The sequence below is a fragment of the Canis lupus genome, chromosome 13, assembly GCF_011100685.1.
Source record: "Canis lupus familiaris isolate Mischka breed German Shepherd chromosome 13, alternate assembly UU_Cfam_GSD_1.0, whole genome shotgun sequence".
NCBI classification, from domain to species: Eukaryota; Metazoa; Chordata; class Mammalia; order Carnivora; family Canidae; genus Canis; species Canis lupus.
In genome coordinates this window covers 374,159-390,977 of record NC_049234.1, presented here as the reverse complement: position 1 = coordinate 390,977, position 16,819 = coordinate 374,159, and the positions used below count along the sequence as shown (strand labels likewise).

At 44.7% G+C, this 16,819-nt stretch overlaps 1 protein-coding gene across 6 annotated transcripts in view; it reads right to left on the bottom strand.

The window, feature by feature from the left end:
- Positions 1-16,819, bottom strand: part of MATN2 (matrilin 2) — a 146,203-nt gene that overhangs the window by 10,946 nt on the left and 118,438 nt on the right. For 3 of the 6 annotated variants that reach the window (XM_038555136.1, XM_038555132.1, XM_038555134.1), the window contains 3 exons: positions 6,531-6,662; positions 5,133-5,255; positions 2,788-2,910 (listed from right to left, as the gene is read on the bottom strand). In XM_038555136.1, the coding sequence (XP_038411064.1) occupies positions 2,788-2,910; positions 5,133-5,255; positions 6,531-6,662 (378 nt within the window). The remainder of the gene's footprint in view (positions 1-2,787; positions 2,911-5,132; positions 5,256-6,530; positions 6,663-16,819) is intronic. The other 3 variants (XM_038555137.1, XM_038555133.1, XM_038555135.1) reach the window with 1 other exon arrangement.

The following is a 16,819-nucleotide window of genomic DNA, read 5'->3' as shown; positions in this document are numbered from 1 at the left end:
TTACCCCAGTGCTGGCATTCTGACACAGAGCAGAGCAGGAAATTCTTAAATCAGCTCAGCTGTCATCTCTCCCAGAGAGCCTTCCTAGTAACGCCGCTTGGATTAGTTATTCTCTGTACTCCTAGCAACTACTAATTTATTCAACAAAAATTTGCTTCTTGAGTACCTACTTCACACAAGGCAGCGGGCACAGTGGGATTGCAATAGTGACCAAGGCAAAATCCCTGACATGAAGTTGTTTCCAGTCCAGTGTAGTCGGTACGGTACTCCACATGGCACACTGGCTACCTGATTACGTGTCAGCCTCTCTGGTCTGCCAGTTCCTCCTCAGCAAGTTCCATGTCTTATTCACTTCTGTACCCCCATTCCTGGCACACAATAGTTGTTCAGTAAATGCTTGTTGACAGAATAAATGAAGGAGGTGGTGGTGTTGGGGTAGCATACCTGTAACTACCCTATCAACTCATTGAAGCTTAGAAATGAATCATCACTGTGAATTCTTTATCTGTATGGAAGCTCTTCAGGCAAGTCAAATGGTCGAAAGGAAAGCTCTATGCGAATATTTAAGCAATCTGGGAATCTGGGTATGGACAGACTTTTTGTTATTTAGAGCTGCATAAATCCCAAATGAATGATCTCACTTCAAACGATCTACAGTATGTACTATAACATTGTCTTTCACATATCAAGCAGTTGTCTAATATTTGGAAGTCGAGCACAACAATATAAGCAAGTAAGGACACACAAAAGCAAAATTATTTCTGTGTGTGGCCTCCAAATAATATGCTAGTGTGTGTGTGTGTGTGTGTGTGTGTGTGGTTAGGGGGTTGAATTCTTCTCTTTTCCCATTAAGTGCTTATCCCTATTATTCAACTTATTGACCATTTATTAGTGAAAGAAGAAAAGGCCAATTCAGGGCTTCATTTACATTCACAGCCTATTCTTGAATCAGCAACAACAACAAAAGACTCTCAGGCGGCCTGCACATGGCTCTCCAGCAGATTGTAGAAATACTGGAATAATTTTCCAGGAGCAGGTCTCTTTTGTCGTCTTCCCCACACACTCTTTTCTTACAGAACAAAATCAGTACTTGCAGCCTCTATGCATCAAAAGGCACAAAAGGCTTCTCCAGGAAGTAAGAATGCTGGATAAAGGGGAAGAACATAAGGGCAAGAAGTCCCAGATTTGTGCTCTCTGATCCAGGAAGAATGATGGCTCCTTGGTTGGCTACTTGTTTGCAGGAGGGTCGCTACAACCATATTTGAGCATTTTCCTTTCATAGTTAAGGAGATTGCAATGGAGCAGTGATTTGCCTTCAGAATTTAATTTTCACAGAGTTTCAGAATTCCAGGGTTGGACAAGACCTTAAAGATCTTTAAAGACAAGACCAGTACAGCCCTCTTGTTGCTTACATCTTTAGGATAGCCCTACCCAGTAACCATTCAGCCTGGATCTGAACACCTCTCATGATGGAGAGATCATCTCGCCATTAACGCCCCCACCTCTGGACATCTCTGCTGTGGATGATTACAATAGCTATTATTTTTCGAGCAGTTAGTATGTGCCAGCATTGGGCTAAGCACCTTTAAATACATGATCTTTATTACTCATGGCGATTCTGTGAAGCATTATTCTTCGTATTATATATATTTTTTATTGAAGTTTATTCCTCATATTATAGATGAAGAAACTGAGACTCAGAAAAGTTAAATAATTTGTCTAAGGTCACACAGGTAGTAGGAATAGGGGTTGAAGTCCAGGTCTGTCTGACCCAAAGTTCATGATCTTAACTAATCACGCAGCTTCCCTGACAGTGTCTTTGTCCTCATGCTGAGCTATAGCTTCTGACCACTGTTCTTTCTTTCCCTGTGGGTGTCATATAAATCACAAAAGAAGTAACTGTCACTTTGGTATTGGAATGGTTCCTCAAGTCTTTTTCTACAAAGTTCCCCAGTTTCTTCCTTTATTTTTCACTTGACATAGTACTGAACTTCCTAAGTACAAGTACTAAGTATAAGCTGCCTCCTAAATCTTGCTTGTCCTTACCTTTTTTTAAAAATATTTTTTTTCTAAAAAATAATGCATTCACATGGAACAGAATTTAAACACTACAAAAGGACATATGTATATGTATGTATGTGTGTGCATGTCTATTTATCTAATACAAATAGAAGTGGAACTGCCTTTAAAATATTACCAAACTGCTCTCTAATGGTTGTACTGATTCAGACACACAGTGATAAGTTTATAACTGCCATTACGATATACCTTTGTCAACATGAGGAGTCATCAACCTTTTTGATCTGATAATAGGTTTTAAAAAAAGATATCAGTTTTAATCTCTCACTATGCATTTTCTTTTAAAAAATGGTTTGTATGTTTCATGTCATGTTTAGAAAGGTCTTCTCTACTCTGAGCTCACAAAATAATTTTCCTTTTTTTTCCTGCTACTTTAGAGGGCTTTTTTAAATGTTTAAACTTAGATCTATCTTTCTCTTTCTTTTTATCTTCCTCTTCATTTTAGCCCAGAATGTAATTCCCCAGCACAGAGCAGAGGACAAATCTTACATCTCTCATCTAGATATGCTCATTCAGCCTCAGATCACTCCAGCCTTTTGGATGATAGCAAATTTACTGTCAATTAAAACCAAAAGTTTTTCCATAGGTGCCTCAGTTAAGCTCCATTATGGGAGAAGCAGAGGTGAAGGATTTGTTTCCTGAAAATATTCCAAAGAGCAATTGCTCCCAAACCAAATTAAAGCAGAAAGTCAAGTTCAGATCACTTACTCTTGCACCGTTTTCCATCCTCAGCTAGAACAAATCCCTCTGAGCATTTGCAGATGTAGGAGTTGCCATGATTAACACAAATGTGTTCACAGCCGTGGTAGGTCGATTTGCAGACATCCTTCCCTGAGGGAAATGTAGGGAGTTGAGCAACCTCATCCATGCAGGAATGAGCTAGACTGTATGGTCACATCAGGTCACGATCACAGAAGTAATCCATTTTTATAAAAACCATTTCTGTTTAAACTTCCTCTATAATATGCCCTTTTTTCATTCTAATACTCAGGATAGGGCGTGGGAAGGGAGAAGCTCTTCTCAGAAAGCCCCAGCCCCCACAGGTCTGAATGGTTAGATGGGTGATTGGGTATCCTGTATTTCTTATTAATTTTTAGAATTATTTAATGTTGCTTTGGGTTTTGACTTTCCCAAACTACTGATTTTTTTTCCCATAGACATCCCAAACACTATAGTTTTAATTAATGAACGTTTCTCATGTGTGAGGTACTTTAAATGCTTCAGAGTAGTTACAGCCCTCTAATCTTCACAACATTCTGTAAGAAGACAAAAGCAGGAATAATTATACCCAGTGTATACATGAAGAAACTCAAAACATGTCACAGAGTCACCTGAGGTCTTGCAGCAAGTTGATGGCACAGCTGAGACACGTGTTTCCCATGTGCTCCTCCTCCGTCACATGAAAGCCTATATAGCTCTTCTCTGTCATTAGCCCCCAAGAAGGAGGAGTTTCCTATAAAGTTGGCATTGGTAACTACAGATCTCCCTAGAAGTGGGAATGGTGATATTTGATATAGTGATCAAATTCCAGAAGTGGACGTTGGGCGTGGTATACAACAGCCCAATTTACTAAGCAAAGAATATGTTGCATGAATAAATGGTGCATGTGTGTACACTTGCATTCATAGAAATAAAATCATCAACAGCTTGGGCAGAGACAATGGGCAGAACTGCAGACATGGTCTCCACAGAGAGAACACTGCAGTGTGAAGGCAAAACAGGATGGTGTGGGGAGATCTGCAAAGTCAGGCCAGGGCCCTGTTGGCATCCCGGGAGTCCACTGTTCAAAAAGAAAATCTCGTTCAAGGTAGGAGCCCCTCTTCCCAGTGGAGGAATGAGGACAGTGAGCTCCTCTTAACCTGGCTTTGTTGACATGCAGGAGGTCCCAAGTTACCTCAAAGGAGTCTGCGAGGAAATTCCCCCAAATCAACTTCAGAAGCTAGTGAATTGATTTTGCCTAAACTAAAAAAGACCCGTCCTGCCCACTGGAGCAGAGTGCCACTAAAGCAAGGAGACAGTTTCAAACCCCCACCTCATAGGGACTAGCAGCTCCGAATCTCACAGTGGAGAAAAATCCTTGCCCTGTGCTCTTCTAGTGACCACTTCACCAAGCTCATGTGTGCTCTCTCTCTCTCTCTCTCTCTCTCGCTCTCTTTTTCTGTGCTGTGATAGTTCATTTTATGTCACCTTGCCCAGGCTATTGTGCCCATGAAACACCAGTCTAGATACTGCTGTGAAAGTATTTTTTTAGATGAGATTAACATTTCAATCATTAGACTTTGAGTAGAGTACACTCCATAGAGTCGGCTTCCTCCAATCAGTTGAAGACCTTCTGAGAAAGAAGACTGAAGCCCCCACCACCACCTGAGGAAGAAGGAATTCTGCTTACAGACTACTTTTGGAAAGGAGCTGCACCAGCTTCTCCTGGGTCTCCAGCCTGCTGGCCTGCCCTGCAGATAGTGGATTTTCTCTCTCTCTCTCTCTCTCTCTCTCTCCATCCCTGTCTATAGGCACACACACCTACATCCTGTCGGTTCTATTTCTCTAGGGAAACTGATTAATATACCTTCTAAGTACTCTCAGAATCTGTTCTGAGTGACCTATAGAAGCAAATGATAGAGAAAATGGATAAATAAAACCCACAGAAAAAGCCCTTAGTCCCCTTCCCTTATTTCTAAGGTCTTGTGAGAAGCAAAAGCGCTGTAATTATCCTGTGATCCTCATGATAATTGCTGGCAGAGATTCTAAGTCTGTCCAATGATTAGCCAGGCTCTGTGGGAGGCTGTGGGCATCCACACAGTAGTCATGGAAGGGCCAGCAACTGGAAGAAATGGAGACACAAAGAGCCTGACAACTCAGGACCCTGACTGAGAAAGTCCTGAAAAACTAAGGGTATCCTATAAGGATCGATAGCAAACACTCTCAGAGCACCTATGGCAGGAACTTGTAACTGTAACATTGCTCATAAGGGAAGATTTTAAATATTAAATGAAGTTATATAACTTTCCAGTCCAGCAGACAGAAGAGTTCATCTCTACCTGGAGACCACTTACTTCTGCAGCGCTTCCCATCTTCAGCAAGCCTGAATCCTTCCCGGCACTTGCAGATGTACGACTCATCACTGTTCACACAAATATGCTCACAGCCATGGTTTACTGATTGGCAGACACCTTTCCCTGAGGGCAGGGGAGCAAGTTAACACAATTTTACCAACATAAAATTTCCCCGGGCTTCACCTTGGAAGATCCATCCATCTCAGCCACCAGGTGCTCCAGGCCCCCTTTTGCTCAGTGATCCATGGGAGCAAAGTAAAAATTGAGGATGAAGTTCAACGGCTCTAATTTAGGCTAACTCTTCAAACTTCCTCATTATCATCTGCAGCACTACTAACCAGCACCTACTTCAATATCTCATTAAATGCAATCAGTCAGTCATTGGCTTTCTGTAGATTCAGTTTCTAATAGCAAAAGGAATCAGTCAGTCATTGGCTTTCTGTAGATTCAGTTTCTAATAGCAAAAGGAACATTACTGGTATGATATGGTTACTTAGAAGATTAAAACTCAGTTTAGATTAGTGGTACTGAAATTTAATTTTGGCTTTGTCCCTGACACATGGCTTTGGAGAATCACTTAACCTCTTGGAGCCTTACCTTTCCTATCTGTCTGGAAAATGAGAGCAATAATTCCAATTACCTATCTCTTCTTCAAACATGTCACATATGAGTTGTTCTTTGCAAAGTGCTTTGAGAAACTTGAGGGAAAGATGACCGATAGGGATGAAAACCATTTGCTCAGGGTTATATACTTCCCTTTGATTAACCAGATGCATCTTGGCCCTATCTAAGAGGCTTTGCTTTCTGAAACAGAAGAATGGACTCATCATACGGTGGTCTCTTTGAGAGATTTGTGCTACCAGCAACAACAGAGGCTCAGAGAAGTGAAACAACTTGCCCAGCTAATAAATGGCAGGGCTAGAAGCTGCTAGATCTTGTTTCTTGCCACAGGGCATAAAATGAGCAACTTCTCTTGTAGTCCTAAGCACTACGTTTTTTTCATTGTCCATTTCTTTGCTTGTTTGTGTTTTCTTTCAACAGAGTTTATTTTTTAGAACAGTTTTAGATTTACAGAAAGATGGAGGAGATAGCGCAGAGTTCCTAAAACACCAAACCCAGTTTCCACTAGTATTAGCAACTTATATTAGTGTGATACATTTGTTACAATCAATGGACCAATATTGATACATTAACACCAACTAACATGGAAGGTTTATTTACATTTCCTTAGTTTTTAACCTGATGTCATTTTTCTGATGTCATCCAGGATCCCACATTATACTGAATCATCGTGGGGCATTGGCTTTTGAGAGTAGCTGATTTAAACAGAGATCAGGATAGTAGAATTTATGCAAAAATCAGACACAGTAATGTGAGACAACTCCAGTAAAAACTTACTTCTGCAGGTTTTCCCATCTTCACGGAGTATATACCCTTCAAAGCACTGGCACACAAAAGAGTCTCCACTGCTTACACATGAATGTTCACAGCCATGGTCTCCCACAGCACAGGAGTCCAATTCTGGGAATCCAATTGGAATTAATAAAACAGAAGGAAATGGTTCATACATCAGTGACTTAATTTCATCTGTTTTTTTAGTGACTTACTCAATCTTAAAAGACATTTTGGATATCTTAAAGCAGTGTCTTATCCCACAATGCACATTTCAAAACAGAAAATATGTCTATGAGCAAAAATTCTTCATAAAGAGTACATAAGATAAAATCATTTCCATAGGGAAAATGAACAAAAGACATGAAAGATAATATATAAGAGAGACAGATGGCCTATAAATATTAAAAAATAAGTTACTCTTTATTGGCTATAATCTAGCTGTAATATCAACTTCTCCACCTATCTACTTATGTATGTATGTATGTGTCACACTTAGGTAATCTGTTCTCCATTTATTTATCCAGTCGTCAACTATTTCATGTGTTCCTACTCTGAGTCAGGTACTCTTCTAGGCTCTGGGGATTTAACAATGAGTAAGACAGTTTTGCTTTTGTGAAGCTTACATTGGGCAGCAGGTGAGGGAGAGAGGAAGGGGGAAGACAAACAATGGACAGATATATATATATATATATATATATTTATATTTATATTTATATATATATATATATTTATCAGATGCAAAAGGTGCTGTGAAGCAAAGCAGGATAGGGGAGAGATGATGTTCCCTGGGCTGGGGAGGGCATGTTATGTTACATGCTGCAGGAAGATATGGTGCCACTGAGCAGAGCCCTGACAAGATGAGTGAATGTGTGGTATTTGGTTAGAACAGCACTCTCAGCAAAGAACAGCATTTGCAAATCACAGAGGTAGGAGTGTGTGTGGCATGTTTCAGGAAAGGCCAAGAGCCAGGCATGACCCAGGCCATCTGAGCCCGGCAGGGGATGATGTCAGTGAGGCCCACAGGGGAGACCATCTAGGATTCACAGGCAGCAGTGGAATCTGAATGAGAAAGGGTCACTGGAGGGTCTTGAGAAGTGGGTGGCATGAACCGTCTTTGTTGTAAAAGGCATACATGATGTGGTGGGTGAGGAGGGAGAATGGAGGCCACCCCGACCAGCATGGTGACACACGGTCACACTGTTGGCTGTATGCTGAAGGTAGAGCCCACAAGCTTTGCTGATGGCTTGATACGAAGAGGCCATCCTCATATGGATATGAGAGAAGAGTCACGGATGACGGAGGCTGTAGAGTAAAAAGAATGGCTTTGCCATCCACAGGGCCGGGGCAGCTTCTGTTTGTGAATCTGAGAAAACTAAGCTGATATTTTAAAAGCCTGATACTGAGCACAATGTGGGAAATGACTTCTTATAAGAATGATACACGGGATCCCTGGGTGGCGCAGCAGTTTAGCGCCTGCCTTTGGCCCAGGGCGCGATCCTGGAGACCCGGGATCGAATCCCACGTCAGGCTCCTGGTGCATGGAGCCTGCTTCTCCCTCTGCATATGTCTCTGCCTCTCTCTCTCTCTCTGTGTGTGTGTGTGTGACTATCATAAATAAATAAATTAAATTAATCTTTTTAAAAAAAAAGAATGATACACAATTCTGGGAGTCAACTCAATCATTTCAGATCGAGAAGAATCTTCCAATGGATAGCCATTGAAGTCAGAAGATAAAGGCTCTCAAGTACATAATCACTGGTATAATCAAGCGGACCATACACTTATTTTTAAGGCATTTTTGCAGTACTTCTTGTTGGAGGGGAGTCCTGAGAACCACCCTGTGGGGTAGTGGAGGCAACTGTTCTTAGTCTCACTTACCAACCAGGAGACTAAGGTTTGGGAAGATTAATGGCTCGCCAAGATCAATTGCTAATATGTGATAGCACTAGGCTCAAAATGTAATCTTCTGATAATAAATCCCATGTTTTCCCCAACTACATAGCATTGCTATATCATAAAGTAAGCTTTCAAACATGAAGGGAATTTTGCCTGTCTTCTTTTGGGCAGAAGTGCTGCCAAAATCTTTGAACAATGGGAAAATATTATGTTAACCAAAATTATAACTGCAGAAGAGAGTCAAAGCAGAGTTGGACTGTGTTGTTTGCTCTGAACATGACTTATTTCTCTGGGCACAATCTAGACTCATTATTAACGCACAACATTCCCCAGCGGCTTGGGGGTAGTTCTTCACGTAGTGTTGAGTGGAAATACAATTGAGTGATCCACAATACACACAGCTGGCTGGCTGTGGAGGTGAGCATTTTTTTCCTGTGAATTTATATTAAGAATACTCCATTTTCCAACATAAAACAGCAATAACTCTTTCAGGCCAGCCTTGTGAAGCCATAATCCAGACAGATACCTGTCCCTGCTAACATCCCCAGCACACCCCTTCTTTCTGGAGTTTCTCCCCATGCCCTGTCCTGTCTTCTTGGCTCCATGTCAGGCTTTCATCGTGAAGAGTAGCTGAGTCTTTCCATACGGCCCCTGAGCCATGGTGGTCTGCATCTGCACGGAGCAGATGGGGGCGGCCTTCCTTTATCTGAGCCCAAAGCCACTGTCCACGTCACCCTTGGCCACAGACCATCACAGGAGTTCCCAGCTCAGTTTCTGAGCTCTCCTCAGTGTTCACATTAGCAGCTGTTTGAAATCTTATTGGGTGCATGCTTTTAAAGCACATGGCAAGTTTGGATTTTTAACCTTTTTCCTCCTTGTCCCCTCAGAGCAGCTAATTGGTGGAGACTAGAGCAGTGGGAATTCTCCACCTCACATGAGCATTAGACTTTTTTAAAAGACAGAACAGGCACATGATTCAAAATTCAAAAATATTAAATATTCCCCCTAAGGTGGGGTATCTGCCAAAGTTAGAAAATATACCTTTGACCTAGAAACTTCACTTCTGGAATTCTCTTCTACAGATACCCTGGTACCATATGAGGGGATGTACTTTCAAGCTATTTATGGCAGCATTGTTTGTAATAATGAAAAGTGGGAAACAATCCAAATGTCCAGCAATAAGGGAGTTAAGCAGCTGTAAAAAGAATGAGAATGTGTTCTATGTAATGATATAAAATCTCCAAAAATATCATTGAGTGAAGGGGAAAAAGTGGCACAGAATGGGGTATATATAGTACACCATTTGTGTGTGTGGGTAAGAAAATGGAGGAAATAAACATGTATATTTATATTTGCTTTTCTTCACATAAATAAACATGAAGGATAAAGAATAAACTAGTGAATATAGTGTATTATTTGTCTGTTGCTGTGTAACAAGTTACCCCCAAACCTAGCCACTTAAAACAACATTTACTGTCTCACATAGTTTCTGGGGGTCTGGAATCCAGGAGTGGCTTAGCCGGGTAGTTCTAACTCAGGAACTCTCAAGACCTGCACTGAAGATGTGGGCTGGAGCAACAGGAGGGGCTTCCGAGCTCACTCACATCTTTATTGGCAAGCCTCGCTCTGTTCCTCACTGGCGATTAGTGGGAGGAGGCTCAGGTTCCTCAGCATGTGGGTCTCTCCACAGGGCAGCTTATAAAATGGCTTCTCTGAGAGCAAATGGTCCAAGAAATGAGAAAGAGCACTCGAGATGGCAGCCACAATCTCCTTTATAATTTAATTTGAAAAGTGACAGACCATGGTTCACACAGACCAACAGCGAAGGAGAGGACCACACAAGCGTTCGTTTGAATACCAGCAGATGGGAACACTGGTGGCCACCTTGGAGGCTAGCTCCACGCCCTGCTGATAGGAAGGGAGGTGGGGAATGGGATGGGAGGGCAAAAGGGGGAGTAAAGCTTCTCAATGTGTCTTTTCATACTGCTTTGATTCTTAGACCATTTAACCCTTCACTTCTTTTCTTTTCTTTTCTTTTTCTTTTTCTTTTTTTTTTTTTTTTTTTTTGAGAGAGAGAGAGAGAGATTGCGGGAGAGCATGTGCACACAGTATGAGGAGGGGCAGAGGGAGGGGGAAAGAGAGAATCTGAAGCAGGCTCCACACCCAGTGCAGGGCCCAATTCGGCTCAGTTTCACGATGCTGAGATCATGACCTGAGCTGAAATCAAGAGTCAGACAATTAACCGACAGAGCCATCTTGGTGCCCCAGCCCACTACCTATTCTAAAAATGTTAAAATTTAAATAAAAATTCTTATGGAGAACAAACGATTTAGAATGAAACATTTGCCTCTCTCTCACCTTTGACTCTCTACATCCTTACTTTTAAACCTGCACCATCATTTTAGTCAGTGTTTTATTGGATGGGCATTTAGGTGGTGCCTAGTGTTCTAATATTGTAATGGGCACAATGTAAAGGCATATCTGAAGATAAATATCCAGGAGCAGAAATGCCTAGTTAAAAGGTATGAACATTTAACAGCTGATAAATATTTCCAAGTTGTCCTCTAATGAAGTCATATCAGTGTAAGACAGTCTCGGCTTCAGGGGGTATAGAATGCTGCCTGGGTGTCTGGATGTTTTAAAAGCCCCACAGGTGGGGCACCTGGGTGGCTCTGTCAGTTAAGCATCAGTCTTCCACTCAGCTCATGATCCTGGAGTCCTGGGATCAAGCCTATAGTTGGGCTCTCTGCTCAGAGGAAAGTCTGCTTCTCCCTGTCCCTCTGCCGCTGCTCTTTCTCTCTCTAATGAATAAATAAAATCTTTAAAAAAAAAAAAAAAGCCCACAGTTGATTCCAATATAAACTACCAGGGGTGAGACGCTGGTGGTGGACACAGACCTTACGTTCAGAGACCTTCTCATGTGTCTAGATTACTCTGCACCTTTACCATCAAGAACCAAACACCACTGTCTTTCTTTTGAGCTGTTGCATCATCTACTGATTTCCACACTCTCTTTTACCCCCTCCAGTCCATTCCCTTCCCTCGTCCTAAGTCCTCTTTCCAAAATGCAAGTATTTTCACATCACTCCCTTGCTCTGCTTTAGGTCCTGAAAAGGACCCAGAATCCCCCCAGCCTCTCCTGGCCCACTCTTACATCCTCCCACTGCTAGGCACTGTCTTGCAGTGAGCCCCTCAGCACCAAGCCAGGGGCCCTCCCACCATCATGGTCTGCACAGCCATTCCCCTGCCTTTCCTTCCTCCCTATCCACCTCCCATTTCCTGAGGTCTTCCCAGGCCTCCCCACATGGGGCCTCAAAGCAGTAGGCATCGGCCCCTCTGGTAATAGCACCCTGTCACTGAACAGGAAGTCACGTGTTAGTCTGGGTCTTCACCTGTGTCCTCCCTGGACTGTGCTCACGTGCGCTCTGATCAGGAGACCACACATTCACTGTGCCCGCCCTTCCCTCCTGCAGCTCCCAGTGCCCCCTGTAATGCCTGGTGAGTAAAAGGAAACATTTCCTCAGTTTCTTACTCTGAAAATTAAGGGTAACCAGACCCTCCTCCCAGGGGTTGTGTGCAGAGGTTTTATTTTTTTATTTTATTAAAGATTTTATTGAGGGAGCACCTGAGTGGCTTGGTCAGTTAAGCATCTGACTCTATCTCAGCTCAGGTCTTTTTTTTTTTTTTTTTTTTTTTTTATTTATTTATTTACTTATGATAGTCACAGAGAGAGAGAGAGAGAGGCAGAGACACAGGCAGAGGGAGAAGCAGGCTCCATGCACCGGGAGCCCGACGTGGGATTCGATCCTGGGTCTCCAGGATCGCGCCCTGGGCCAAAGGCAGGCGCCAAACCGCTGCGCCACCCAGGGATCCCTAAAGATTTTATATTTAAGTTATCTTTATACCTAACATGGGGCTTGAACTCATGACCCCAAGATCAACAGCTGCATGTGATATGCAGGGATACCAGGTGGCTCGGTTGGTTGATCATCTGACCTCAGCTCAGGTCATGATCATGAGGTCCTGGGATTGAGTCCTTCATCAGGCTCCATGCTCAGCAGGGAGTCTGCTTGTCCATCTGCCCCTACTGCAGCTCATGCTCTCTCTCTCAAATAAATAAATAAAATCTTAAAAAAAAAAAAAAGTTGCATGTGCAGATGTGGAGGGTGGATGCTGGGTGGTCCTCACTCTCCCCCACACCAGCCTTGCAGAGTGCACACTTCACATTTTCTCAGCAAAATGTCCAGTTTCTGCATGACCCATTCTGGGTCACTCATAGTTTAAGGAGCCACATGTGGTAAATTAGAAAATGCCTAAAATATACTGTAGTCAACTTCCTGACTACAGGTTCTAGCTGCTTCCCATTCAACCGAGTCAGCTTCTGCTAACTTGGAGTCAGCTTCTGCCCAGAGTCAGATGCTCCCCTACAGGACGGTACCTCAGTGTTTTCACTAACAGTTAAAGGGAGCCACCACCCCCGACTCACAGTCATGGGGTGCCTTCAGCTCAGGGAGAGTGGTGGGAACCCTAGCAAGGAGTTCATTCATTCAAGTGTTTCTGTAGCACTTGCTCTTTGCTAGGCACTATTCTCGCTTTCGGGCTGGAAGGGACCTGGGAGATTTATTGGTCCAACCCTTTATTTTAGACCTGAGGAAAGGATGGACAGAGAGGGGAAGTGACTTTCCCAATGTCTCTTAATCTGCAGAGGTGAATTGTGTCAGCTCTGCTGGGGGCCAAGTTCTGATTAGACCAGAAATCCACCAGGTTTGTGATTCCTGGTCCAGTGGCACATGTGGTGGTCGTCCTAGCTCAGCAGTCCACTCAGGCTGGAAGATTCTCAGAAGACAAAATAAAATAGTTTTCTCAAGGGAGGCCAGGCCTGCAAACAGTTTCATGTAACTCTAACGGCTGGTGGTGATCTGTCCTGCCTGCCCCTCCAGGTCCAGGGCTCACCTGTTGTCCTCTGGCATTCAGTACTCAACACCCAGCACACTCCAGTTCCTTCAGTTCACTCACTGCAACTGGGCTTCCTTCTGCACACTGCTTCCTGTGCCTAGGAAGCTCCTCCTCCTTTGTCTTAGGCTGTTCTGGCTGCTCTAACAAAACACCACAAACTGGGTGGCTTGTCAACAGCAGAGATTCATAGCTCTCAGTTCTGGAGGCTGGAAGTCTGAGATCAGGGTGCCAGCATGGTTGGGTGAGGACCCTCATCAAGGCTGTCGATTTCTTCCTGATTCTTCACGTGGTAGAAGGGACTGGGGCCTCCGTGGGATCTCTTATTAAGGCACTAATCCCATTCATGAGAACCCCATACTCATGACCTAATCACCCCAGAGCCCCACCTTCTAATGTCATCTTTGGAAGTCAGGACTTCAACCTATGAATTTGGGAGGAGACAAACATTCAGACCATAATTCCCTCCATCTCTGGCTAGCTCATGCCTTAATCTCCAGATGTCAGATCAACTATCTCGTTCCCCGGAAACTCTCTAGACTGGCTGAGGGTCCCCCTCACGTCTTTATTCACGTCTCCTGTGGCACCTCTTCTCCCCAGATCACATGAAAGGTTTTTTAATAGCTTTCTTCCCTGAGAAACTTTGAAATCTTTCAGGGCAGAAACTGAACTGGCATCAGCCTCAGGGAGACCCAGTGCCCAGTGCACTACAGGTGCAGGCTAAATACCTGCGAAGAATAAAAACAAGTGGACCAAGGTAGTCCCCAGACTCAAATCCAGAGATGAGAGTGAGGACAAACTACTGGTAACCACCACTTAAGAGAAACGGATGAGAGGATGTATGAAAATCTCAGGACATGGCAAGAAAATATGTTCCCTCTAAGAGAAGAATCCTCTTCCTTCCATCCTTAGGGAGGCAGGTCCACGCACCTCAGTAAAGCCCCGTCATGAACAGGTCCTACAACATGTGATCAGGGTGATTACAGGTTTCAGGACACAGCACAGGTTTTTAGGCCCCTCAGTGGGCAGCCTCACATGCTGGTGGGGACAGTGCCCTCACATCTGGATTCTACATCCAGTGAGTCACATCCACCCGTGGCACAGCCGTTGCAGGATCGTGTGTTCCATGGACTTGCACCTCTGTGGTGATGGCAGATGGCCATCCTGTGTTTGTGGCTCCACATAGGAGGATGTTAAAACCAAATTGACCCCAGAGGGAAAAGCTGCGGTAGCCTGCCAAGAGGGGAATGAGGGCTGATGGAGAGGATTAACCATTTTTGGGTGTTTCTTATAATAAAACTAGAAACAGCCAATCAGTTGCTAACTCTCTAACGGTTTTTGCTCAGACAAACCAAAACCTAGCTAAGCTGAGACATGCTTTTAGAGGGTATCTCACTCTGGGCAAGAGGTCCTGAACCAGCGGACTGGGTTCTGGTCCTGCCTCTGCCCCTGACCCTCAGGGCCAGCCTGGAGACACCAGTTTCCTTCTTGTGCTTGTTTTCCACAAAAGAGATGAAAGATCTCGAGGCTTCCTTCTGTTCCTATAATGTGAATACACAGAGGGTGAAGGTGGTCTTCTCCCCTCACTCCCTGCTATGGACTGAATTATGGCCCCCTCCCCCTACAAGATTCATACTTGGGAGCCCTACCCCTCAGTGTGGTGGTATTTGGAGGTGGGGTCCTTGGGAGGTCATTAAGTTTAGATGAGGTAGGGACCCCATGATGGGATTTGTGTCCTTGGAGCTTATTCTTACCACAGCCTCACCCCCCACCCACCCCCCACCTGCCATGTGAAGGCACAGCAAGAAGGCAGCCATCTGCAAGCCAAGAAGAGGGTTCTCCTCAGGACATGGCCATGCTGGCACCTTGATCTTGGACTTCCAGCTTCTCCAACTATAAGAAAATAAACTGCTGTTGTTTAAGCCACCCAACCCATGGTATTTCGTTATGGCAGCCTGAGTAGATTACAACACTCCATTTGCCTTGCTCAGGGCTGCTTTCTGCCTTTCAAAGTCAAGCTAGGGGAGAGGGGGTGCCAACAGGCCTCCACAGACTCGCCTGTGGTGGCTGGACTAGGATTTCCAGGGCTCTGTGGCTTGTGGCCCAGATCCCTGTCAGCACCTTCCTCTTGCCAGAGTCTGACAGCAGCCTTTGGGGCTCATGAGTCTGACCTCTCCCAGGGTGGCCCATCTCTAGGGCTCCTCCAACAGAAGCAGGCTCAGCCCTCGGAGGTAGGTCTTCAGGCGGCAAGACAAGCTGCTACCCCAGCCTTCTCCTCAATCCAGGGCAGTCTCACGGGGGGAGGTAAGACCCCAGCAAGAGTACCTTTGGGGTCAATGGCAATTTACAAGTTCCCAAAGCACTTCAACTTTTGTCTTTCCCTGTGCCACTTGGCAACCCTGAGAGAGAGGCAGAAATAATCATTCCAATTTGGCAGTTGAGCATACAGATCCAGAAAGAGTCAATTCTCTTACCCAAGGTGGAAACAAGATTTAACCCAGTGTTTGGGTTCTTAGTTCAGTATTTTTCCCACTCTGCCACATTATTTCTCAGATCTGTGCAAAGAGTACCAACTACAGGGTGAGAGGGCAGGAGAGGGGCTCCCAGTGGGCTGGCAGCAGGAAGTTCTCTGTGGGGAATGTTGTCTACAGGCTGGGTTTGCAGGAGCAAGGCTGAGAAGGGAAGGCTGTGCTAAGTGGAGAAAGGACAGGCTGCAGGTACAGTGGCTGCTCAAAGAACCACAGGTCTCACCCTCTTGACGATCTGGAACACGTGGGGTGGGGCTCAAGAGGTGGAGGAAGGGGTTCTCTGATATTGCCAAATTGAGAAATGCAACAGGACATTTATTTTGGGAGACAGGGGAGAGCCACCAAAGGTTGATGAGCAGGCAATGCAGCCCGTGCCAGGTGCCGTAGGATAAAAAGACATGTGGTCTCTGACCATTCACTGTCTCACTCAATGAACTTTGGTGAGCATCTCCTATGGTCCAGGCCTGGGGGAACTCAGGCTCCAAACAAGACCCAGGCTCCATAGGAGCTGGCAGACCAGTGGGCGGTGCACTCCATGCACATCCAGCCTGTGGGGTCTTTCCTGATGTTGGGATACCATTGCAAAAGGTCTACCTCAGGGAAATCACCAGGAGCTAGAGAGGGGAGGAGGCCTCTCAGCTTCAGCTCATGGAAGAGACTACCCCCTGCCACTCCCTACCTCAGCCCCTAGTCTGTGCATCAACTGCCCAATGCATGGAAGGCTTCAAGGAGGAATCTACGATCACAGCTTCCCGGCCAATGACAAGAAGGGAGGATGGGCTTCACCCCAGAGGCTGGAGAGCCCAGGGTGCCTGCAGGTGTGTGGAGGTAACAATGCTCACTTAGTTCCAGGGCACTAGGAACCTGGTCTGTTCTCTATGCTTCAGAGAACCTTCTGGAAAGTGAGTGAAGTAT